Below are 24587 nucleotides of genomic sequence, written 5' to 3'. Positions count from 1 at the left end.
CATTAGTTACAGTCAAATATAGTGGAGGGTCAGAGATTTGTTTTTTTGCCTCTGGCACTGGGTGTTTTGACTGTGTGCAAGGTATCTTGAAATGTGAAAATTCACAAAGGATTTTGGGTCACAATGTAGTGCCTAGTTTCAGAAAGCTGGGTTTGCATCCTAGTTCATGGGTATTCCAGCAGGACAATGACCCCAAACATACTTCAAGAAGTGGATGGAAACAAAAGCACTGGAGAGTTCAGAAGTGTCAATTACAGCTCCAGTAGTATAAAGTTTCCGACCACTACCCAATACATACGTATGCTACAGAGAAACTGTGAATAGACACATGAAATCAAAGAATTTTGACAACTTTTATAAATTTGAGTACAGACCAACGTAAAAACCACAAATCTGTCAATGAATGCATGGAGGAGAAAAAAAAAAAAAAAAAAAAAAAAAAAAGAAGAAGCAAGGATTATAGTTTATAAGGCAACAATCCCTTACTAGCTGCCTGTAATATGCTATCCCTACTGCTACACCTCAGCCTACATGAACTGCAGATAAGACCGGTACTATTTGAAAAGAGAATCTATTTGAATTAACCTTGAAAAAAGCGATTACTTTAATGTAGAAGCAGAAAAGACATTTCATCAACCCTGTCGAGGAATATAGTGGAGGGGGTCTCATCTACTCGGCCTGAGATAAGCATCTTCTGTATTTACTGTACAAACTCTCCTGTCCTGCATGCAGTGTGAGAAGTCCCCATGTATCAACCACCTGACAGCCCACAACAAGGCACTGGATCATATACTAATAGAACTAATCAGTTCTTATGGTTTCCAAAAAGATGTTCCCTCAACTAGAGGGTGGAGCCTCAGAAAAGAATATTTTCCCCATTACTAAGGAGTGGGTCTCCTACACAGGTAAAGCGCATGCACAAAGTGCAAGGGATGCCAAAATTAGAAGAAGGCACAGTCCAAGACCCCTTTGAAGAGACATAGTGGAGGGCCTCAGAAAACATTTTTTTCCCAATATTAAGGAGTGGGTATCTTATACTGGTAATGGCCATGTACTAAGTACATGGGCTGAAAAACATTTACCCCGGGGGGGGGGTATACAAAGAATATTAGAGGCAGGACTCAAAGTTCTTAATGTGGCCATCATAAATACCCCTAGAAAACTTCCAGTGAGGGTAGCATGATCGCCCTTTTGATGTGGTGATGGTGGAAGAAGAGGAGAAGGCTGAGGTTGACACCTAAAAAGCTGAAATCCTGAAAGGTTTACCCATGTTTGGATAGGAAGAGGTGCATGGGAACAGACCAAAAAAGAAAAACCCAACCAAAACATAGGATTTGAGTTTATGTTCAGTTGCTGTCATCCAGCGGCATACAGACGTCTGGGCCAATCCTGCCCTTGTTCATTTTAATAAGAGTCAGCATTTACAGTTGACAGGTGAATACGCATACTGGTTAAAATACCCTCGACGGCAATAAAAACGCTAGCGGCAGGGCAGGCCAGCACCACTAAAGCATGGAGGGACAGTTCATGCCACGTGTCTACCCAATAGTTGTAATGCACAGACGAATCCACAATCAATGATGGTTTCGGGAGCCATGTCATCTGCTGGTGTAGGTCCACTGTGTTTTATCAAGACCAAAGTCAGAACAGCCATCTACCAGGAAATACCAGGAAACGCTGGTATCCAAGGTAAACAACGGGTATCTAAAAGCTGCGCGGCTCTTAGATACCCGCTGTTTACCTTGGATACCAGCTCCCAGCGTTGCTGATCGTTGGTCTCTCGCTGTCACACGCAGCAATGCGTGCTGGCCAGCGGGAGACCAACGATCAAAAAAATGGCCCAGGACATTCCTGCACGATCAGCGATACTCAGCGGGGCAGTTGCTGATGCGTGCCACACACAGCGATCTCGCTGGCGAGATTGCTGAGGCATCGCAAAATCAGCAAACTCGCTGTGTGCGACGGGGCCTTTAGAGCATTCAACAACTCTGAGGCGCTGTGCGGTTTGTCACCTAAGCTTCAGCTGAGCCTGCTGCGGCTTGGCAGAGGCAGTGTTGCAGTGCTTCCGGCTTGAAACTTATGCTGACGTTTTGGAGATGGTGAGGGATGAGTTGTAAGAACTGCTGTAGAAGGTGGGGGGGAACCCTGATTGAACCAGTGCCCGCAATCCTCAGCGTCGGTAGCACGTGTTCTGTCCCAGTGTCTGACTGGGTCCTGGCTTCCACAATGTTCACCCAGTGTGCTGTCAGGGAAATGTAGCATCCCTGGCCACAAGCACTTGCCCACATGTCTGTGGTTAAAGGGAATCTGTCACCCCTTTTTTGAGATATCATAATATCATTGGTGTGTCACATAAGGATTCTCTAAGTACTTTTGCCTCCCCCTGACCCCACACCTTTCATGCATAAATACCTTTTTTATATCGGTTCAGATGTATGTAAACTGCCGCTGTCCGGTCCGCTGGGCTTATTCAACTGCTCCCCCCCTCCGTGTCTTGCTCTACACAAGAAGAAATGCATAGAGCAAGACAGGGAGGGGGGGAGCGTTGAATAAGCCCCGCCCATTGGACCGGACAGCAGCAGTTTACATACATCTGAACCGATATAAAAAAGGTATTTATGCATGAAAGGTGCGGGGTCAGGGGGAAGCAAAAGTACTAAGAGAATCCTTATGTGACACACAATTGAATGATATCATTATATGATATCTCAAAAAAGGGGTGACAGATTCCCTTTAAGTGGACCTCCCCAGTCACAGCGTTGGTCAGGGCACAAATGAGGTTATGGGATATGTGCTTGCGATAGGCGAGGACGACACACCTTGATAAATAGTGGGGGCAGGGGACAGAGGAATGGTCTCTGCCATGAGGTTGCGGTAAGCTTCCGTCTCCACAAGCCTAAATGGAAACATTTCCAGAGGAAGCAGTCTGGAAATGTGGTCGTTTAGTATTTTGGCCTATGGGTGGCTGCGTATTTACGCTTGCTTTCCAAGAACTGGGGTAAGTACAACTGAACGCTGGGACAAGGACATGGTTGCAAGTGTGCAATGAAATCTGCAGGGTGGAAGTCATCTTTGCCTACGTCATGGACAGGGGACTGGCGTGCCCACAGAACAGGTGAAGAGACAGTGGTGTCACCTGCAGACACAGTCTCTGGACCCTGGCGTTCAGCCCAACTTTGCTGTCATGTGCCTGAGCATGCTGGTAGTTGTGCTGCCCCTACTGATGCTGGCATGGCAGATGTTGCAATGGCCTTTTTTGGGTTAACTAGACAGTCTTTAAAAAAAAGCTCCAGACTCAGGAACACCTAACCCTTTACCTGGCAACTTAATTCACCCATGTTGGTGCTCTGGGAAACAGTAGCCTGCCTTGTGTCTCTGGCCACCCCACTGCCTCTTCCTGCCTGTGTGGTGCTGCAGATCCTCGCTCTGCATGTCACCTTCCCAGGTTTAAGTCAGTGACTTCATCGTTCAGCACCTCATCTTCCACTTCAGAACCCTGGTCCTCTTCCTGACTTGCTAATGCAATAATACCACTTGCTGGCAATTAGGTCTCGTCATTATCCAGCTTTTGTGAAAGTAAATGCATTTTCCCCACCTTCGCCATCTTGTGAGCTTGGCTGCTCAAATATTTGAGCATCACTATTAGTGATGTACAAACCCCCCGGATGTTCGGGATCGGCGGGTTCGCTGGAATTTTTTGTAAAGTTCAAGTTCAGGGGCCAGAGAGGACGCAACCTTGCGTCCGAACCCCAAAATTGAACTTTACAGATATGGGCCATTTTAATTATACTTACCTGTCCAGCGACGCGTCCTCCTGGCCGCATCGGCTTCCGGGACCGCTCATTAACTGCCGGTAGTATTCACAGCATTCGGCAGTCTTCAGTTTTTCCGGCAGTGTTCGTGCGGTGACGTCACCGCATGAACACTGTTGGAAAAAGCCAAAGACTGCCGAGTGCAGCAAATACTGACGGCAGTTAATGAGCAGCCCCGGAAGCAGATGTGGCCGGGAGACAGCGGGAATGGACAGGCAAGTATAATTAGAATGGCCCTGGGCCCAAACTGGACTCCAACAAGGATTTCCCATGGAAACCCATGTTCGGGACCTTGTGACCGAACACTGTGTTCGGTATAGTCCCGAACTTTACAGTTTGGGTTCGCCCATCCTTAATCACTACATGCGATCTCCTCATGTCCCGGTTGGAATGGCAGGGCGATAGGCCAGAATCTATAAATGGAACTGTGAACAGCTCTTTGGAGTGTCCAAGTGTGGGATCACTTGTATCCAAGCACTCGGTATGGTGTGAGGATCAGGGTGAGCGTTATGTGGTCTGGAATCATGGCTACTGAGACTGGACCATGTGGTAAACAGGGTGGTGCTGACAAAGTGACTAGAAGCATTTTCTGCTATCTATCCATCAACGTTTTCACACTGGTCTGACTTCAAGATTGGTGTTCCACGCCTCCCTACAAAATGGGACAGGAACAGCTAGGTCAATATGATGTGCGTTTGTTGTGGTCCCATGGCAGGCAGTTTCACCTTTCCCACGGTCTTGACGCTCACTATCAGCATCACGTCCACTTCCCAATCCTTTACCACGCACTTCGCCCATTTTAAATTACGTATGATATATCCTTCTTGAGAAAACTTTGTAGTATTCTAATCACAGGAAAATGTGCCCACCTCAGATGGACATGAGACTGCAGTATCAATATAGTGATGCTATTAGTAATCAATCAAGTCTGCATGTATGCTTTTAACGCACAAAAACTGCCGCAATAAAAATGGCGTATATTTCCCTGCTCAGAACAATTTGCAGGATTAAGAGCAAAAAGAATATCCCTGAGAAGGACTTCTGGTATGAGTTGCAGCATAAAGGATGTGCAATTAACCCTATCTTGTCCTACATGATCCCTTCAGCATAACCTCTCCCCAAGTGCTGTTATCATTAGTGTTACTATTGATTATCATTAGCCCTAAGAAGGGCTGTTGTTGTACTTCACAGAAATATAAGTGTGGTTCTGGCTTTACGCAACTATAATTCTGTCCCTCTCTCACCAGCACCTCTCCCTAAGCTGCCTGTGTCCGAGGTACAGTGTGCCAAGCATGGCGTCTTATATGAATTTAATCACGCTAATGCCACAACCAAAATGGATACGGCATTACAGTGACTGGCAGGCAATCCCGCATGTTTATTGGCGGTCTAAAACGCACTGAACATGCAAAGTGGGTACTCGAGCAAAATATATATATATATATATATATATATATATATATATATATATATATATACTGTTCTTACATTTCAAGAAAAATAATGCGGCACTCACCAGATGGATTAAATATTCCAAAGTCCTTTTTATTTCATCCGAATGAGGGAGCGTGCAGGTGGACAACGGCCATTTCACGCAGCAAGCGATTCCATGGGTCCAGATGTGACACTGCCTCCCTAACCCTCAAATCCTGTACAAAGTCTCTTGTTCACCCGGATGAAATACAAAGGACTTTGGAATATTTAATCCATTTGGTGAGTGCCACATTATTTATCTTGAAACATAAGAACAGAATTTTATTTTCTTTGTTGAGCACCCCGCATTGGATATGAATGCTGTTCATTCAGGAAAAAAAAAAAAAAAAAAAAAAAAGGAACCACTAATCAAGAGTAATGGTGATTAAACAAATTCTCTAGTGCAGCCACTTTGGTTTTGCTTTTGGAGATTAAATATATAGTATATACATACACACACACACTCGCCTAGTAACAAGCACACTTGCTCACCACTAGTACGGGGTAGGACAAAGAATAGGCTCCACTCCCCTCCTGGGCTGCAGTCACTATTCTGTTGTTACATTAAGTCTTGTCCTTCAGTCACTATTCTGACATTACATTGTGTCATTTCCTCAAGAGCTGCGCTCAATATTTTGCTGTTACATGGTGTCTTATCCTCCAGAACTGCAGTCACTATTCTGTTGTTACATCATGTTATATCCTCCAGAACTGCAGTCACTATTCTGTCGCTATATCCTCCAAAGCTCCAGACTTCACAGGCCACGGACTCGGTACTTACACTCCTCCAGCCCCAGCTGATAGGCCAAGTTTTGCAGCCCCCGCACCTTCTCCATCAGGTTAGCGATTGTGAGACTCCCCAACTCTGTGGAGAAAGAGTCTAAACTCAGCGGCCAGGAGACAGGGGGCGCCCCAACGCCCAGGAGGGTCCCCCCACAATGTGCACGGCCCCAACTCCCGGGAGGGTCCCCCCACTATGTGCACAGCCCCAACCCCCGGGAGGGTCTCCCCACAGTGTGCACAGCCTGACCACATTACCTTTCAACATGTCCATGTCGTCGTGCTCCAGCTCAGACATCCACTTTGGCGGAGAACTAGCAATCGGCTACGAAGAAAAAACAAAAAAGACCAAGGAACCTTTCAGCAGTTTTGGCCACTGTCTTTCAGGGCTTATCTACAGAATTCTATAATGCTGTAGATAAGCCCCCGATCTGACCTGAAAGATAAGAAAAATAAGTTTTATTACACGCACCCGGGGGCGGTCTGGTCCAATAGGTGTCGCAGGTCCGGTGCCGCCATCTTGTTGTGATGCCACCCGCTGGCTTACTTTACAGGCTCCCCGGCATCGCACTCTTGCGCAGGCGTACTTCTCTGCCCTGTAGAGGGCAGATCATATTCCTGCAGTGCGCAGGCGCCGGACCTCTCTGACCTTTCCTGGCACCTGCACACTGCAGTAATTTGCCATGCCCTCAATAGGACAGAGAAGTACACCTGCGCAAGAGCGCGATGCTGGGAGTGAGGAAGTAACAGGAGGGAGGCAACGCAAGTAGATGGGAGGCGTTGGACCCGGACCTACGACACCCATGGGACTGGACTGCCCCCTGGGTAAGTATAATAAAACTTGTTTTTGTTATCTTTCAGGTTGGACCGGGGGCTTATCTGCAGCATTATAGAATGCTGTAGATAAGCCGTGAAAAGCGGTGGCCGTATCTTGTATCGGTCAAACCTGATGACAGGTTCCCTTTAAAGTAACAAGGTGGGGATGACGTAGAGACGCAGTGAGACTGCAGTATTGTGCCTACTGGGCCGTCACATGACAATGCCAGCCGGCGCTGGGTATACGGAGGGGCAGCAACAGCAAACACCGGGGCTGGAGACGCAGCTTGAGTATCTATATATAGTGTCCTCCTGCAGAACCCTGGATACGAGCACGACATCCAGAGGAGAGAGCTGGATATCAGTGGGAGCTTCCTTCCACCTGTAGAGCGCCAAAAACAAGTGCGACCTCCAGAGAAGAGAGCCGGGAACGATCGCGACCTCCCCCAAGAGTGGCAGTTATAAGAACAACCTCCCACACACTTGCAGAGCGCGATACGAGCGCAACCTCCCCTGAGAATGTCAGATACGAACGCAACCTAACCACAGATACAAGAGCGACCAGCGCCAGACAGGAGTCCAACCCCTCCTCTCTCCCCATTCAGCACAGGAGGGGGCTAACACTCCTACTTGGAAGAGTTTATAGTAAAGTGCAGGGGGCACATACTTACACTCTTAAAGGAGGCTGCAAATTCTGCAACGCCTGGTACTATAGGAGACAAAAATAAGCAAATTAAAGTGTGAGCAACAGAAAATTCCCCGTACCGTGGAGAACAGCGGCCCCTCACAGAATCCCCAACACTCACGCTGCTCAGGCCACAAGTCGGGGGATGCGCGATCCAGCTTTTCAAAGCTCAGCAACGACGTTTCCAAATCTACACCTGAAAGAGTGAGACATCATAATGAGCGCAGCTCCGCATACAGGGAGGGGTACGGCAAAAAGGAACACCCCAGTCACATTACTCTAGGGGGTGTCGGAGGGGACGGCCCCAAGGGGAGGGTTTGGTGACCTGGAGGGAGTAGGAGGCAAAAAAGGTATTTGAGGAGAGAAAGGTGATCACTGGGAGTGTTAGGGGGAAAAGGGGTGAGGTTCCTTCCTAAGGGGGGCATCCATCGGAAGAGAGGGAGTTGGGAGAAAGGTCTGTGACTTAGGATGGGCACTGTCGAAGGATTTAATGGGCACATTCCATATCTGGCACACCGCCCTGCCCCCTCTCCCCGGACTCTCCAGGCACACCGCCCTGCCCCCTCTCCCCGGACTCTCCAGGCACACCGCCCTGCCCCCTCTCCCCGGACTCCCCAGGCACACCGCCCTGCCCCCTCTCCCCGGACTCCCCAGGCACACCGCCCTGCCCCCTCTCCCCGGACTCCCCAGGCACACCGCCCTGCCCCCTCTCCCCGGACTCCCCAGGCACACCGCCCTGCCCCCTCTCCCCGGACTCCCCAGGCACACCGCCCTGCCCCCTCTCCCCGGACTCCCCAGGCACACCGCCCTGCCCCCTCTCCCCGGACTCCCCAGGCACACCGCCCTGCCCCCTCTCCCCGGACTCCCCAGGCACACCGCCCTGCCCCCTCTCCCCGGACTCCCCAGGCACACCGCCCTGCCCCCTCTCCCCGGACTCCCCAGGCACACCGCCCTGCCCCCTCTCCCCGGACTCCCCAGGCACACCGCCCTGCCCCCTCTCCCCGGACTCTCCAGGCACACCGCCCTGCCCCCTCTCCCCGGACTCTCCAGGCACACCGCCCTGCCCCCTCTCCCCGGACTCTCCAGGCACACCGCCCTGCCCCCTCTCCCCGGACTCTCCAGGCACACCGCCCTGCCCCCTCTCCCCGGACTCTCCAGGCACACCGCCCTGCCCCCTCTCCCCGGACTCTCCAGGCACACCGCCCTGCCCCCTCTCCCCGGACTCTCCAGGCACACCGCCCTGCCCCCTCTCCCCGGACTCTCCAGGCACACCGCCCTGCCCCCTCTCCCCGGACTCTCCAGGCACACCGCCCTGCCCCCTCTCCCCGGACTCTCCAGGCACACCGCCCTGCCCCCTCTCCCCGGACTCTCCAGGCACACCGCCCTGCCCCCTCTCCCCGGACTCTCCAGGCACACCGCCCTGCCCCCCCTCCCCGGACTCTCCAGGCACACCGCCCTGCCCCCCTCAGAGTTGCCAACCGTCTAGAGATTCCAGTATACTTCATAAATACAATTTAAGGCGTCTGTGACTTAATTTTGAAGATGAAGAAAGGTCTCTGGGCGATGGAGTCAGTGACGGACCTCCGGTCTCAGCAGCTGGGGTCCCGCAGGATTCCGGGCACAGACAACGAGCACTTGGAACATTTAATATTCCAATGTGTCCAGAGAATGAAAAGTCAAGTTGGCAACCCTGCTCGCACAGTCTCCTCCCCCCGGACTCTCTGCTCACACCGTCTACGCTCTACTCTTGGACCCTCCACCCCACAGACCCTCCTCGTTCTGTGTCCGCCCTACCGTAGAACTCTCCTCCCCCCGGACTCTCTGTCCGCACCGTCTTGGTTCTACTCTTGAACTCTCCTCCCCACAGACCCTCCTCGTACTGTCTCCGCCCTACCCTAGGACGCTCCTTCTCCTGGACTCTCCTCGCACCGGCCGCGGCGTACGTCCCCTCACTTCCTTACCCTCAGTGGCCGCAGCCGCCATTATTTGAAGCAACTTGTATCACGTGACACATGTGCGCCTCGTGATTGGTGGGGAGTAGGGGTCAGACATACGTCACATACACTCCGCAGCAGTGCCAGTCCTCGTCTATTACCATGACTACCCAACAGTGCCACTTCCGCCAGGAGTGATCATGGCCGCCTGTGGTCCTGACACGATAGGAGACCGCCTCTGAAACCGATCCGAGGTTATAGGTCGCGGCCTTCTTTTTTATGTTGTCAGGACCAATGGCTGATCCTGGAGAGGGGGCCGTGGTGCCAGCAGCCAATAGGCAGCAGCGGGGTGGAGCTGCTTGTCTTTCTAAGTGTCAGTCTGCATAGAACAGAGTCCGGCAGGATGCTGCAGCTCCGGCGGCTCCTGCGGGTGAGAGTAGGGGAGCGGCTGGGCGGGGGGCTCCGTGCCCGGGGGGGGCTCCTGATGACCTCTCGCTTTTGTGTCTTCCTCAGCCTTCCATTAGGATTGCACGCGTGAATTATTCCTCCGCGGCCGTGGTGAGTCGTGTGACACGTTGAGCGGCGGGGGCTGCGGTCACACTAGTGTGGTTGGTAATGTGCAAACGAGCTGTCCCCCCTGCACAACTATACGAGTGTGACGGTGATGTATGACAAGGGCGGCCATGGCCTGGAGCAAAGCCGCTAACCCAAAACTATATGGCGTGTCCCTACCCCAGGGGCCGGACCCGCTGCCCCACTCTAGTGTGTGTCCCTCTGTAGTGTGCCCCCCCCACAGGCTGGTACTGCTGCCCTCCTCGATCTCCCCCCCCCCCCTCACACACACACGCTGATGCCCTCCTCTAGTGCCCCCCCACAGACTTGTACCGCTGCCCCCCTGTAGTGCCCCCCCTTAGGCCTCTTTCACACTTCCGTTTTTTACAATCAGTCACAATCCGCCAGGTTTTGAAAAAAAACGGATCCTCCAATTTTTTTTGAGGATCCGTTTTTTCCCATTGACTTGCATTAATGGCGGATTGTGACGGATTGCTGTCCGTTGCATCCGTTTTTTGTGAGGATCTGCCAAAAGTTGCTGTCCGTCACCATCCTCAAAAAATTCAAAACGGAGCTTGTAACGTTTTTTTCTCTGGCGGATCCTGCAAACACTGATTTAACCCGAATTTCTTTCTGGGTGCCGGACAAAATTCTCTCTCTCTCTCTCTCTCTCTCTCTCTCTCTCTCTCTCTCTCTCTCGGATCCGCTTGTCCGCCTTTTTGGCGGATTATAACTGATGCAAAAAACTGAAGTGTGAAAGAGGCCTTACCCCTGTTTCACACATCCGTTTTTCAGATCAGTTGTAATCCGCGGAAAACGGATCCGTCGGCAGATTGACAGCAACGTGTGGCACCAGACCGTTGTTTTGACGGATCCTGCGAAGGTTGAATTTTAAAGGAACCCGTGCCCGGAAAAACAGGAGAGAGAGAATGAATATTTTAGCGCCTCCCGGGACAGCATTTCAGGGTTAAAACTGCTCCTGGCTTTCACCTTTCGGGCATGCGCAGCTAAAAATAGCGGCCCGTCAACCAAAAAAAAAGTTGCAGTGTCCATCTGGTCCGCCCGGGAGCTGCTAAAATTCTCACGGATCCGTCAAAAAACGGACCCAACGGACGACCATCAGTCAAAATCCTCCACTAATGCAAATCAATGGTGGGGAAAAAACGGATCCGCCCTTTTTTGGCGGATCTGTTTTTTTGTTTTTTTATATATAAAATTGGCAGATTTTGACTGATGATCAAAAACGGATGTGTGAAACAGGCCTTACAAGTTGGTACTGCTGCCCTCCTCGTGTGTGTGCACACACACGTGCTGATGCCCTCCTCTAGTGCCCCCCCCCAATACGAGCTGGTACTGCTGCCCTCCTCTAGTGCCCCCCCCCAATACGAGCTGGTACTGCTGCCCTCCTCTAGCGCCCCCCAACACACACACAGGCTGATGCCCTCCTCTAGTGCCACACACACACACACGCTACTGCCCTCCTCTAGTGCCCCCCCCATACACACAGGCTGATGCCCTCCTCTAGTGCCCCCCCATACAAGCTAGTACTGCTGCCCTCCTCTAGTGCCCCCCCCCCCCCCTTCACAGGCTGATGCCCTCCTCTAGTTCCCCCCCCATACAAGCTGGTACTGCTGCCCTCCTCTAGTGCCCCCCCCATACACACACAGGATGATGCCCTCCTCTAGTGCCACACACACACGCTACTGCCCTCCTCTAGTGCCCCCCCCATACACACAGGCTGATGCCCTCCTCTAGTGCCCCCCCCATACAAGCTAGTACTGCTGCCCTCCTCTAGTGCCCCCCCCCCACAGGCTGATGCCCTCCTCTAGTGCCCCCCCATACAAGCTAGTACTGCTGCCCTCCTCTAGTGCCCCCCCCCCACAGGCTGATGCCCTCCTCTAGTTCCCCCCCCCCATACAAGCTGGTACTGCTGCCCTCCTCTAGTGCCCCCCCCCATACACACAGGCTGATGCCCTCCTCTAGTGCCCCCCCATACAAGCTAGTACTGCTGCCCTCCTCTAGTGCCCCCCCCAATACGAGCTGGTACTGCTGCCCTCCTCTAGTGCCCCCCCCCAATACGAGCTGGTACTGCTGCCCTCCTCTAGCGCCCCCCAACACACACACAGGCTGATGCCCTCCTCTAGTGCCACACACACACACGCTACTGCCCTCCTCTAGTGCCCCCCCCCCCTTCACAGGCTGATGCCCTCCTCTAGTGCCCCCCCCCCTTCACAGGCTGATGCCCTCCTCTTGTTCCCCCCCCATACAAGCTGGTACTGCTGCCCTCCTCTAGTGCCCCCCCCATACACACACAGGATGATGCCCTCCTCTAGTGCCACACACACACGCTACTGCCCTCCTCTAGTGCCCCCCCCATACACACAGGCTGATGCCCTCCTCTAGTGCCCCCCCCCTTCACAGGCTGATGCCCTCCTCTAGTGCCCCCCCCTTCACAGGCTGATGCCCTCCTCTTGTTCCCCCCCCATACAAGCTGGTACTGCTGCCCTCCTCTAGTGCCCCCCCCCCATACACACACAGGATGATGCCCTCCTCTAGTGCCACACACACACGCTACTGCCCTCCTCTAGTGCCCCCCCCATACACACAGGCTGATGCCCTCCTCTAGTGCCCCCCCATACAAGCTAGTACTGCTGCCCTCCTCTAGTGCCCCCCCCCACAGGCTGATGCCCTCCTCTAGTTTCCCCCCCCCATACAAGCTGGTACTGCTGCCCTCCTTTAGTGCCCCCCCCCCCATACACACACAGGATGATGCCCTCCTCTAGTGCCCCCCCCCATACACACAGGCTGATGCCCTCCTCTAGTGCCCCCCCCATACAAGCTAGTACTGCTGCCCTCCTCTAGTGCCCCCCCCACACACACAGGCTGATGCCCTCCTCTAGTTCCCCCCCCCCCATACAAGCTGGTACTGCTGCCCTCCTCTAGTGCCCCCCCCCATACACACAGGATGATGCCCTCCTCTAGTGCCCCCTCATACAAGCTGGTACTGCTGCCCTCCTCTAGTGCCCCCCCCATACACACAGGCTGATGCCCTCCTCTAGTGCCCCCCCCATACAAGCTAGTACTGCTGCCCTCCTCTAGTGCCCCCCCCCCACAGGCTGATGCCCTCCTCTAGTTCCCCCCCCCCATACAAGCTAGTACTGCTGCCCTCCTCTAGTGCCCCCCCCACACACAGGCTGATGCCCTCCTCTAGTTCCCCCCCCATACAAGCTGGTACTGCTGCCCTCCTCTAGTGCCCCCCCCCCCCCATACACACAGGATGATGCCCTCCTCTAGTGCCCCCCCATACAAGCTGGTACTGCTGCCCTCCTCTAGTGCCCCCCCCCCCATACACACAGGCTGATGCCCTCCTCTAGTGCCCCCCCCCATACAAGCTAGTACTGCTGCCCTCCTCTAGTGCCCCCCCACAGGCTGATGCCCTCCTCTAGTGCCCCCCCCATACAAGCTAGTACTGCTGCCCTCCTCTAGTGCCCCCCCCATACACACACAGGCTGATGCCCTCCTCTAGTGCCCCCCCCATACACACAGGCTGATGCCCTCCTCTAGTGCCCCCCCATACAAGCGTGCTGCTGCCCTCCTCTAGTGCCCCCCCACACACACAGGCTGATGCCCTCCTCTAGTGCCCCCCCCATACACACAGGCTGATGCCCTCCTCTAGTTCCCCCCCATACAAGCTGGTACTGCTGCCCTCCTCTAGTGCCCCCCCCCCCATACACACAGGATGATGCCCTCCTCTAGTGCCCCCCCATACAAGCTGGTACTGCTGCCTTCCTCTAGTGCCCCCCCCCCCATACACACACAGGCTGATGCCCTCCTCTAGTGCCCCCCCATACAAGCTGGTACTGCTGCCCTCCTCTAGTGCCCCCCACACACACACAGGCTGATGCCCTCTAGTGCCCCCCCCACACACACAGGCTGATGCCCTCTAGTGCCCCCCCCATACAAGCTGGTACTGTTGCCCTCCTCTAGTGCCCCCCACACACACACAGGCTGATGCCCTCCTCTAGTGCCCCCCGCATACAAGCTGGTGCTGCTTCCCTCCTCTAGTGCCCCCCACAGGCTTGTACTGCTTCCCTCCTCTAGTGCCCCCCGCATACAAGCTGGTGCTGCTTTCCTCCTCTAGTGCCCCCACAGGCTTGTACTGCTTCCCTCCTCTAGTGCCCCCCCCTGCACACACAGACTGGTACCGTGCTGCCCTCTGGTTCTGTTATCTCATCTTCTGAACCTGGGATGGGCAGTGTGGGCTAGAGCTGCTGCTGAGGTAGAGTCTTTACCCGTCGCCCGACTGGCACAGTCTATACTGAACATTGCTTTCCTCTTCAGCCTCTCACCAAGCTCTTTATAAATGGGCATTTTGTGGAGTCGAAGACATCCGACTGGATCGACATTCACAACCCGGTAAGAAATGTTGGGCTTCCTGTGTGCCCCAGGCGCTGACTGCCGATATTAAAGCTGATGTGTCTGCTGTTGCCAGGCCACAAATGAGGTGATCGGGCGGGTGCCACAAGCCACACAGGCTGAGATGGAGGCTGCGGTGAAGGCTTGTGAACGTACGTTTCCAGCATGGTCAGAGACCTCCATCCTGAGCCGGCAGCAGATCTTCCTGCGCTACCAGCAGCTCATTAAGGATAACCTGGTAAGAAAGAGGAAGGTGGGTAGTGGGGTCCGTTGTGAATGAGGACCGGTTCATGGTCCCTCTTCTCACCAGAAAGAGCTGGCACGTCTGATCACGCGGGAGCAGGGGAAGACACTGGCCGATGCAGAAGGGGATGTTTTCCGTGGACTGCGTAAGGCCCGATGAATCGACTGTGTGGCTGCCGGGCTCCTGCTTCTTGCTGACTTGTGACCTTTGCTTTTTTCTAGAGGTGGTAGAGCACGCATGTAGTGTGACCTCGCTCATGCTGGGGGAGACCTTGCCCTCTCTGACCAAGGACATGGACACTTACACTTTCCGCCTGCCGCTGGGTGTCTGTGCTGGCATTGCTCCTTTTAACTTTCCTGCGATGATCCCGCTCTGGATGTTCCCCATGGCTATGGTTTGTGGGAACACGTATCTGATGAAGCCGTCCGAGCGCGTTCCTGGAGCCACCATGTTACTTGCCCAGTTGTTACAAGATGCTGGCGCTCCCGATGGCACCTTGAATATTATACATGGTCAGCACTCAGGTGAGGTCCAAACACCGACAGTAGGGTAACTTTCCATTATCTGATTCCAAGAATGTGGCTCTGAAGTACCCAGTCAGCATCCGCTCTTTGGGAACGCAGGTACATACAGGTGCTTCTCACAAAATTGGAATATCATCAGAAAGTGTATTTATTTCAGTTCTTCAATACAAAAAGTGAAACTCATACAGAGTCATTACAGAGTGATCTATTTCACGTGTTTATTTCTGTTAATGTTGATGATTATGGCTTACAGCCAATGAAAACCCAAAAGTCATTATCTCAGTATATTAGAATAATTATATATTTATAGAATGTTGATTGATCCCTTTCTCCCCAAATTATTATCAGGGCCTTTATTACTTCCTTTTTGGGGTCACTTTCATTTTACCCTGGGAGTTTTGTGCAGTTTGATCTATAGAACCTGTATAGCGCGTCTATTCTAGACTATCGTATTATACACTGAATTTAGCTCTTTTTGAGCTCAGATCTGTGTATTGGTGCATAATGTATGCTTTTTGTCTATTTCCGGTGCACATAGTGAAGGAGGCTGGATGGTCCCTCCTGGGTCTTCCAGGTGTTATTTTAGCCTTAATGGCTTTTTAATAGTTTTTAAATGTATGTTTTGTATTTTGCTTGTATAATTATTTTACAATAAATTTTGATTTATTTGTTTATTACATACTATCTGTGATCCTGGCCAATTTTGTTCACACTTCTTTTCTTTGCTTTTTTTTGTACTCTATTTTCAAATGTGGGGCTAGTGATCCTGAGTATTTTGTTGTGCCCTCTGTACTCTTTATCTAAGAGTGCTGTATCCAAGCATATTAATGGAAAGTTGAGTGGAAGGAAAAAGTGTGGTAGAAAAAGGTGCACAAGCCACTGGGATAACCGCAGCCTTGAAAGGATTGTTATGAAAACGCCATTCAAAAATTTGGGGGAGATTCACAAGGAGTGGACTGCTGCTGAAGTCATTGCTTCAAGAGCCACCACACACAGACATATCCAGGACCTGGGCTACAAGTGTCGCATTCCTTGTGTCAAGCCACTCATGACCAATAGACAACGCCAGTGTTTTTACCTGGGCCAAAGAAAAAGAACTGGACTGTTGCTCCGTGGTCCAAGGTGTTTTCAGATTATAGTAAATTTTGCATTTCATTTGGAAATCAAGGTCCCAGAGTCTGAAGGAAGAGTGGAGAGGCCATAATCCAAGCTGCTTGAGGTCTAGTCTGATGTCTCCACAATCAGTGATGGTTTGGGGAGCCATGTCATCTGCTGGTGTAGGTCCACTGTGTTTTATCAAGACCAAAGTCAGCGCAGCCATCTACCAGGAAATTTTAGAGCACTTCATGCTTCCCTCTGCCGATGAGCTTTTTGGAGTATCACTGTGCTTGATTGGTCAGCAAACTCGTCTGACCTTAACCCCATAGAGAAACTATGAGGTATTGTCAGGAGGAAGATGAGACACCAGACCCAACAATGCAGACAAGGTGAAGGCTGCTATCAAAGCAACCTGGGCTTCCATAACCCCTCAGCAGTGCCAAAGGCTGATCACCTCCATGCAACACCGCAGTAATGCAGTAATTGATGCCAAAGGAGCCCCGACCAAGTATTGAGTGCATTTACTGAACATACATTTCAGTAGGCCAACATCTCAGATTTTAAAATCATTTTTCAAGCTGGTGTTATAAAGTATTCTAATTTACTGAGATAATGACTTTTGGGTTTTCATTGTCTGGAAGCCATAATCATCAACATTAACAAATAAACACCTGAAATAGATCACTCTGTAATGACTCCATATGATTTTCACTTTTTGTATTGAAGAACTGAAATAAATTAACTTTTTGATATTCTAATTTTTTAAGTCGTGAGGGGGGGAGGGACACCATCTCTTCTCTAAATAGATTGTATGTACTCTCCAGACGTCTGGTGGTGCGCCAGATGTGGTAGCATAGAACACTCCCTCCAATGAGCATGCAGCATGAAGCACGCATCAGTGATTGTTGTCAGGACATTACATAGACAGTCACTTCTCTCTATTCTTAGGGTACACGTTAAAGGGGTTGTCTGGGCTTTTCACATAATCTCAGTACATATCTGGGCTGCAGAATTATGACAATAAGTAATTTACTTTCTGTCACTAGTTTGCAGGGTTTTCTAGATATTCTGAACAGAACGTCCAAGGGGGGGTGTTAAGGCATTGAAATGAGAACTAGTTGTAACCTCCTACTCTACTCCAAACATGCCCTCTGTAGCAACAACCCCACCCTCCATAGCTACAGGCCCTCCCCATCCACATGAAGCAGCCCTCATCACACAGTAACAAATCCTCCCCCTCTAGCAGCCTCAGTGCAGAGAGCAGGACCACCCAGCTGCTCCTCCCCCAGACACACGCTGAACAGTGTTCTATGGAAAGTGAAAGTAGTGAGGAGGAGTGAAAATCGTCCTGTATTCTGGGCCACTCCATGATTACAATACATAACTCATTATCAGTAATTCCTTCCCTCACTGTCCCAGGCTGCTGGCAGCAGTGAGAACAGACTGTGTGATGTCCAGTGATGGGGGGGGTCTGCAGCTTCTAATCTGCACAGGGGATGGCAGTCACTGATGTAATCTGTTGTGTGACAAAGCCTCTGCTGTGTGAATGAGACAGCTCTGTGTCACTGATGTCTTCACACAGCAGCAGATTTGGTGCAGTGTATGTGTGAGCACTGTGTCTCTAATGACACAAATACTGATGGGAGCAGCCTGTCCTAGAATACAGGACGATTTTCCCTCCTCACTAGTATCACTTTCCATAGAACACTGTTCAGCGTGTGTCGGGGAGGAGCAGCTGCTCTCTGCACTGAGGCTGCTAGAGGTGGAGGATTTGTTACTGTGTGAGGAGGGCTTCTTTATGTGGACGGGGAGAGCCTGTAGCTATGGAGGGTGGGGTTGTTGCTATAGAGGGCATGTTTGGAGTAGAGTAGGAGGTTACGACTAGTTCTCATTTCAATGTCATAACACCCCCCCCCCCCCCCCCCTTGGACGGTCTGTTCAGAATATCTAGAAAACCGTGCAAACTAGTGACAGAAAGTAAATTACTTATTGTCATAATTCTGCAGCCCAGATATGTACTGAGATTATGTGAAAAGCCTGGACAACCCCTTTAAGGTGGGATTTCTGGTGTGTGGGTGGGGGATGTTTGGAGCAGAGTTCCTGATATATGGGTAGTTGGGGTGTAGTTCCTGTTGTGTGTGTGTGTGTGTGTGTGTGTGTGGTGGTAGTCCCTGTGTATGGTAAATGGGGTAAAGATACCCTTTGGATAAGTGGGGTGTTTTTGGGCAGTAATTTTCACAGGAATGTGGTTGATGATTGGGTCAGGGTTCCTGGTGTATAGGATTTTGTGGGGGTGGAATTTCTGATTTACTGTCAGGTGGGGTAAGAGATCCTGCTCTGTCCTGGCTCCAGTGTTGTTCAACATTTTATCAATTATTTAGATGAGCGAATTGAGGGTAAACTGATTAAATTTGCAGACAATGCAAAGCTAGGAGGGATAGCTAACACTATAGAAGAGAGAGAGGATTCAGAAGGAGCTAGAGAAGCTTGGACAATGGTATTTAACAGGGAGAAATTTAAGATTCTACATCTGGTCAAGAAAAACGAAAATTACGTCTATAGAAAGGGAGGAATAGCACTAAGCAACAGCATGTGTGAAAAAGACAGGTATACTAATAGCCCACAGACTGCACACAAGTCTACAGTGTGATGCAGCAGCAAATAAGGGAAACGCAGTTCTAGGATGTAATAAGAGAAGCCTAGAGTCTAGATCACATGAAGTAATTACCGTATCCTTCTCTACTCCTCCTTGGTCAGGCCTCATCTGGAATACTGTGTCCAGTTCTGGACACCACATTTTACAAAAGACATCAACAAACTGGAGCAAGTTCAGAAAAGAGCGACTAGCATGGTGACCGGTCAGCAAACCCTGTCTTATGAGGAACGGTTAAAGGATCTGGGAATGTTTAGCTTGCAAAAAAGAAGACTGAGAGGAGACTTAATAGCTGTCTATAAATATCTGAAGGGATGTCAGTGTAGTGGGATCATCATTATTCTCATTTGCACATGAAAACACAAGAAGCAGTGGAATGAAAGGGAGAAGATACAGATTAGATATTTTAAAACTTTTTGACAGTGAGGGTGATCAATGACTGGAACAGCCTGACACGAGAGGTGGTGAGGTCTCTTTCAATGGAAGTCTTCAAACCGCGGCTGGACCAACATCTGTCTTAGATAGTTTAGTGAATCCTGAATTGAGCAGGGGGTTGGACACTGACCCTGGAGGTCTCTTCTAACATTCTAGGATTCTCTAAACGGGTGAGTGGCGGATGTTTGGACCTGGATTCCCCATTCATGGGCTATGTTTGGTAGGAGGGTTTCCTCTGAATTGGAGATGTGTGGGCCCGGATTCCCCGTCTATTTGCTGCGTTTGGGAGGGTTACTGATAGATGGGTGAGTGGAGGATGTGTGTGGCGTCTTCTGCTGAGGGTTGCATTTTTCTGTAACCCTTATGGCTGCTCCTCACACTGAAGAGGATAATGCATATATACTGTATATTCACTTGTTTTGTTTCTTAGCTGTGAATTTCATATGTGATCATCCCGCCATCCGTGCCATCAGTTTTGTGGGGTCTAACCAGGCTGGAGAATACATCTATGAGAGAGGCTCTCGAAATGGCAAGAGAGTCCAGTCTAACATGGTACGCTTCAGGGCACTTGCTGAAGGGACTGATGACTGATACTCCATACTGTATCCTTATAACTCCTCCATCTCACATGCAGGGGGCCAAAAACCACGGTGTTGTGATGCCAGATGCCAATAAGGAGAATACGCTGAACCAGCTTGTTGGAGCAGCATTTGGTGCTGCAGGACAGCGCTGTATGGCATTATCAACTGCTGTTCTGGTTGGGGACGCAAAGAAATGGCTTGCAGAATTGGTGGAAAAAGCAAAAAAATTGCAAGTGAATGCCGGTAAGTTGAAAGCGCACAATTTAGGGAACACATCTCCTCCATAGGTTACATCTCACACACAATGTAGACTAACAGAGCTCTGGAACGTGAACCCATCTTCGTTGCAGGACCTCCGTCCAGACAGTGCTGCAGGAAGTGAGCCGAGAGCTTCGTACAGCTGTTTAGAGGATGCGGCTCGAAACTTCTCCGCTTATTTCATCTAGTGTAATGATGGGGGTAATATTCCCCACCATAGTACTCCTCAATACTCATAAAAGGGTGATCCAGCTCCTATCACTGGGAGATGAGTGCGACTTTCTGGATATCAAGTGCCCTTCCTAGTTACACCACACCAGTGTGTGCGTGACCTGATGCTGCTATACTAGCGCTTCTCCTAGTTATGACGGCGTGTGCATGACCTCATACTATACTAGCGCCTCTCCTGGTTGGGACATTGTGTACACGACCTGATACTATACTAGCGCCTCTCGTAGTTATACCAGTGTGTGCGTGACCTGACGATACTATACTAGAGCCTCTCCTATCTATACCAGTCTATGCACGACTTGATACTATACTAGAACCACTCTCCTAATTACGACAGTCTGTGTACTACCTAAATACTATGTTAGCGTCTCTCCTAGTTACACCAGTGTGTGCGTGACCTGATGATACTATATTAGCGCCTCTCCTAGTTATGAGAGTGTGTGCACGACCTGATAATACTATATTAGTGCCTCTCCTAGTTACACCAGTGTGTACACGACCTGATGATACTATACTAGCGCTTCTCCTAGTTACAACAGTGTGCGCACATTACCCGTCGTCTATAAATGACCTGACAATACCAGACCTGTACTGTGGCTCAATGTCATGAACGCCTCTCCTATTACTTGCACTAGGATGCCATCTGTACTTGACCTTGTGATGTTACCACATCATGTCCATGTCACCAGCACCTCCATCCCCCCCCCCCCCCTCCATACAAAATTGAGAGTTGCTGGACACCCTTAACCTTATTGCCTGTGGTTGAATACTTCATGCAACATTGCACTTAAGGCCATGGTCACACGGTCAGTATTTGTAACCAGGAGTGGGTTATAAAACAGAAGTGGTGATGTGTTTCTATGCTTCTCCTATGACTGTACCATTCTTGGTTTTGGCTGCTAATACTGATGTAAAGGGCCACGTACACACATTCAGTATATCTGATTTTTTTCACCACACTTGCTCAGTGCCAGGTGTAACGCAGAACTATTAGGGTTTTGTATCGGTCGCATAAATATCAGAAAATGTTCTCACTACTCCTGAGCTTGACTTCTGCAGAAAAGTCTGCTCCAGTTTAGTCAAGTTTCCAGGTGTTTTATAGCGGGGGCAATGGGAAGTCTCCTCCTATGTGGCAGCCATTGTAATCTGGGGTTTATGCCGGGTTATAGATCTTATCACTCTCACGTTTATTTCTGGATAGTTTTAGTGGCTTGGCATTGGGGTCCAGTCTTGTTACCTCCTGTCTCTGGATGACCTGTATTCTAGGTGATCAGGCCGGGGCTGACGTGGGGCCCCTCATCAGTAAAGAGGCAAAGCAGCGGGTGTGCAGTCTGATTGAAAGCGGGGTGAAGCAGGGCGCAACACTTCTACTCGATGGCCGCAGCATCAAAGTGAAGGGCTATGAAAATGGCAACTTTGTGGGGCCTACAATACTGGCCAACGTTACGGTAAGTGTCCAAAAAGCCGTGAGGGCTGGTGAATGGAGGGACAGCGGTAGAGATGGCACACTACATGAGATTCTGGCACTGGTTTGTCATCTGTAATGCTTCTCGCAGCCAGACATGACCTGCTACAAAGAAGAGATCTTTGGGCCAGTGCTGGTGGTCCTCGGAGCTGACACTCTGGATGAAGCGATCAACATCGTCAATAAAAACCCCTATGGAAATGGCACTGCAATCTTTACCACAAATGGAGCCACAGCCCGGAAGTACACCCATCTGGCAGATGTGGGACAGGTAGGTACATGGTAGTGAAGATTGGCGTGTAGTGGGTGAACAAGAGGACTGAACATAGGGCTCCGTCCAGATCGTGGTAATCGTTGTCCACAACAGCTGTAACAACCCTTTGCTCTACTTCCAGGTTGGAGTAAATGTGCCCATTCCGGTGCCGCTGCCAATGTTCTCTTTCACTGGTTCCCGTGCCTCCTTCCGGGGGGACACAAACTTCTATGGCAAACAGGTAAGGGATTAGTGCAGCCTCCTGTGTGGGGGGGGGGGGGGGAGTTGAAGTTACTGTGTCCCTTACTTTACATCTTTTACTTTTAGGGGGTTTATTTTTACACCCAGTTAAAGACTGTGACCTCTCAATGGAAAGAGGAGGATGCCACACTAACCAGTCCAGCCGTGGTCATGCCAACCATGGGCCGGTAAGCGTCCCTCAATCCTCTCCTATCATGACGCCATGGACCTCTATCACCCCTCCCCTTTGTTACAACTCATTCATATCGGACAATGGAAATAAAACTCTTTAAAATGTGTTTACTACAAATTTCTTCTGTATCGGGGTAACTATTCATTAGTGCAGATCCCTGGAGAGATCGTCAGCTTGTCATCTCTGTGGCTGGAGCCTCTGTATCTGCCTGATATGCCAGCTGTACCCACTTTGCGGAGTTTAGCTGTGCACATTTATGCACACCTGGAGAAGGACACCTGGGTCCTCAGTCCACCACATACTTGGCGCCTTCATCTCTTGTAGATTGGCTTTGTTTGTACACATTACTCTGCGAGGCTACTTCTCTTTATTTCCTATGTATAACAATGGGGATGGATACACTGCTGGTTTTGCAAGTTTTCCCACCTACAAAGAATGGAGAGGTCTGTAATTTTTATCCTAGGTACACTTCACCTGTGAGACAATCTAAAAATAAAATCATATTGTATGATTTTTTTTTACATACTTTATTTCATGCAATAAAATGCAAATTAATTATTTTATACAATATAAAAACAGAACTTAATATTTGGTACAGAAACCTTTATTTGTAATTAGAGGTCAGATGTTTCCTGTAGTTATTGACCCAGTTTGCACACACTGCAGCAGGGATATTGGACCCCTCCTCCATACAGAAGTTCTCCAGATCTTTCACATTTCAGGGCTGACGCTGGGCAACATTGAGTTTCAGCTCCCTCCAAAGATTTTCTATTGAGTTCTGGGCCGGAGACTGCTTAAGCCACTCCAGGACCTTGAAACTCTTTTTACGAAGCCACTCCTTCGTTTCCCTGGCCGTGTGCTTCTGGTGAGTGTCATGCTGGAAGAACCAGTCATGACCCATCTTAAATGCTCTTACTGAGGGAAGGAGGTTGTTAGCCAAAATCTTGCAACACCTGACCCCAGCCATCGTCCCTTCATTACGGTGCAGTTGTCCTGTCAACTTTGCAGAAAAGCACCCCCAAAGTATGATGTTTCCTCCACCATGCTTCACAGTTGGGGCGGTGTTCTTGGGGTTGAACTCCTACTTCCTGCAAGCACGGTAAGTGGCGTTGATACCAAAAAGTTCTATTTTGATCTCATCTGACCACGAGACCTTCTCCCATGCCTCCTATGGGTCATCCAGATGGTCATTGGCCAACTTCAAACAGGCCTGGACATGTGCTGGTGTGAGCCGGGGGACCTTGTTTGCCCTGCAGGTTTTTAATCCATGACAGCGTAGTGTGTTACTAATGTTAATTTTTGAGACTGTGGTATGAGGTCATTGACCATGTCCTCCGATGTAGTTCTGGATTGATTCCTGACTTTCTCAGAATCCTCCTTACCCCACAAGACAAAATCTTGCATGGAGCCCCAGACCAATCAAGATTGGCAGAGAGAGCTCGATTGTGGAGGAGCAGCTCACCGGGTGCTGGTACATGTGACGGGGAGACGCCCACTTATCCAGGGTCTAGAGGATGGTACCTTTAAGAAACTGGGAGCACTATATCCTACCATAGGCATGATTCAGAAGGTATGGGACACCATTAAAAGGATCAAAGGGGTGGATGAGCTGACTAGGTACTCACCGGTGTGGGACAATGAGCATCTGCCGGAACTTAATAAACTGCGTCAAATGGGCAATTGGAAGGCGAAAGGAGTGAGATATGTGTGCCAGCTGCAGAGTGGAACGGACCTGAAGACCTTTGAGACATTGAGAGAGGAATTTGATTTGCCTTCGGTATGGGGGTTTCAATACTATATGCTTCGACATGCTTGGAGGGCACAGTGTAGATTGGGAGCCATGACGGTTCAGGGCGACATTGTACTAGACTTTGTGTGTATGAAGGGAGGGATATGAATATGATTGAATATGTCCCGAAGATCTCTCTAAGCGAGCAGGCACGG

At 50.4% G+C, this 24587-nt stretch overlaps 3 protein-coding genes across 3 annotated transcripts in view; 1 reads left to right on the top strand and 2 right to left on the bottom strand.

Moving 5' to 3' along the window:
* Positions 1-9653, bottom strand: part of LIN52 (lin-52 DREAM MuvB core complex component) — a 61580-nt gene extending 51927 nt beyond the window's left edge. Inside the window, exons 1-5 of the mRNA XM_073586784.1 lie at positions 9528-9653; positions 7688-7762; positions 7553-7590; positions 6324-6390; positions 6067-6150 (exon numbers count right to left, since the gene is read on the bottom strand). Coding sequence (XP_073442885.1) covers positions 6067-6150; positions 6324-6390; positions 7553-7590; positions 7688-7762; positions 9528-9549 — 286 coding nt within the window. The 5' untranslated portion in view covers positions 9550-9653. The remainder of the gene's footprint in view (positions 1-6066; positions 6151-6323; positions 6391-7552; positions 7591-7687; positions 7763-9527) is intronic.
* Positions 8054-9210, bottom strand: LOC141097941 (uncharacterized). Its single transcript, XM_073585480.1, has 2 exons — positions 9148-9210; positions 8054-9022 (listed from the first exon to the last, which is right to left on the bottom strand). Exons 1-2 carry the CDS (start codon positions 9208-9210, stop codon positions 8054-8056), a joined length of 1032 nt encoding a protein of 343 aa, XP_073441581.1.
* Positions 9654-9776: 123 nt separating the features above from the next.
* Positions 9777-22749, top strand: ALDH6A1 (aldehyde dehydrogenase 6 family member A1). The gene is made up of 12 exons (XM_073586780.1): positions 9777-9930; positions 10014-10058; positions 14394-14468; positions 14545-14706; positions 14779-14857; positions 14934-15236; positions 19853-19974; positions 20057-20246; positions 21759-21940; positions 22049-22228; positions 22353-22451; positions 22538-22749. Exons 1-12 carry the CDS (start codon positions 9904-9906, stop codon positions 22640-22642), a joined length of 1569 nt encoding a protein of 522 aa, XP_073442881.1. The 5' UTR covers positions 9777-9903; the 3' UTR covers positions 22643-22749.
* Positions 22750-24587: the final 1838 nt, after the last annotated feature.

The sequence above is a fragment of the Dendrobates tinctorius genome, unplaced genomic scaffold (genome assembly GCF_039654945.1).
Source record: "Dendrobates tinctorius isolate UK_male_01 unplaced genomic scaffold, ASM3965494v1 ptg000010l, whole genome shotgun sequence".
NCBI classification, from domain to species: Eukaryota; Metazoa; Chordata; class Amphibia; order Anura; family Dendrobatidae; genus Dendrobates; species Dendrobates tinctorius.
Note: the sequence above shows the minus strand (reverse complement) of the source record. Positions and strands in the feature narration are given on the sequence as shown.

What these genes read in the sequence shown, in the direction of transcription:
- ALDH6A1 (XM_073586780.1), top strand. Translation starts at nt 9,904, where the DNA reads ATGCTGCAGCTCCGGCGGCTCCTGCGG. An exon ending in AGCTCATTAAGGATAACCTG is followed by an intron (nt 14,707 to 14,778) that starts GTAAGAAAGAGG and finishes TCTTCTCACCAG; the next exon opens with AAAGAGCTGGCACGTCTGAT. An exon ending in CAATACTGGCCAACGTTACG is followed by an intron (nt 21,941 to 22,048) that starts GTAAGTGTCCAA and finishes TGCTTCTCGCAG; the next exon opens with CCAGACATGACCTGCTACAA.
- LOC141097941 (XM_073585480.1), bottom strand. Translation starts at nt 9,210, where the DNA reads ATGTTCCAAGTGCTCGTTGTCTGTGCCCGGAATCCTGCGGGACCCCAG. An exon ending in CCCAGCTGCTGAGACCGGAG is followed by an intron (nt 9,023 to 9,147) that starts GTCCGTCACTGA and finishes TGAGGGGGGCAG; the next exon opens with GGCGGTGTGCCTGGAGAGTC.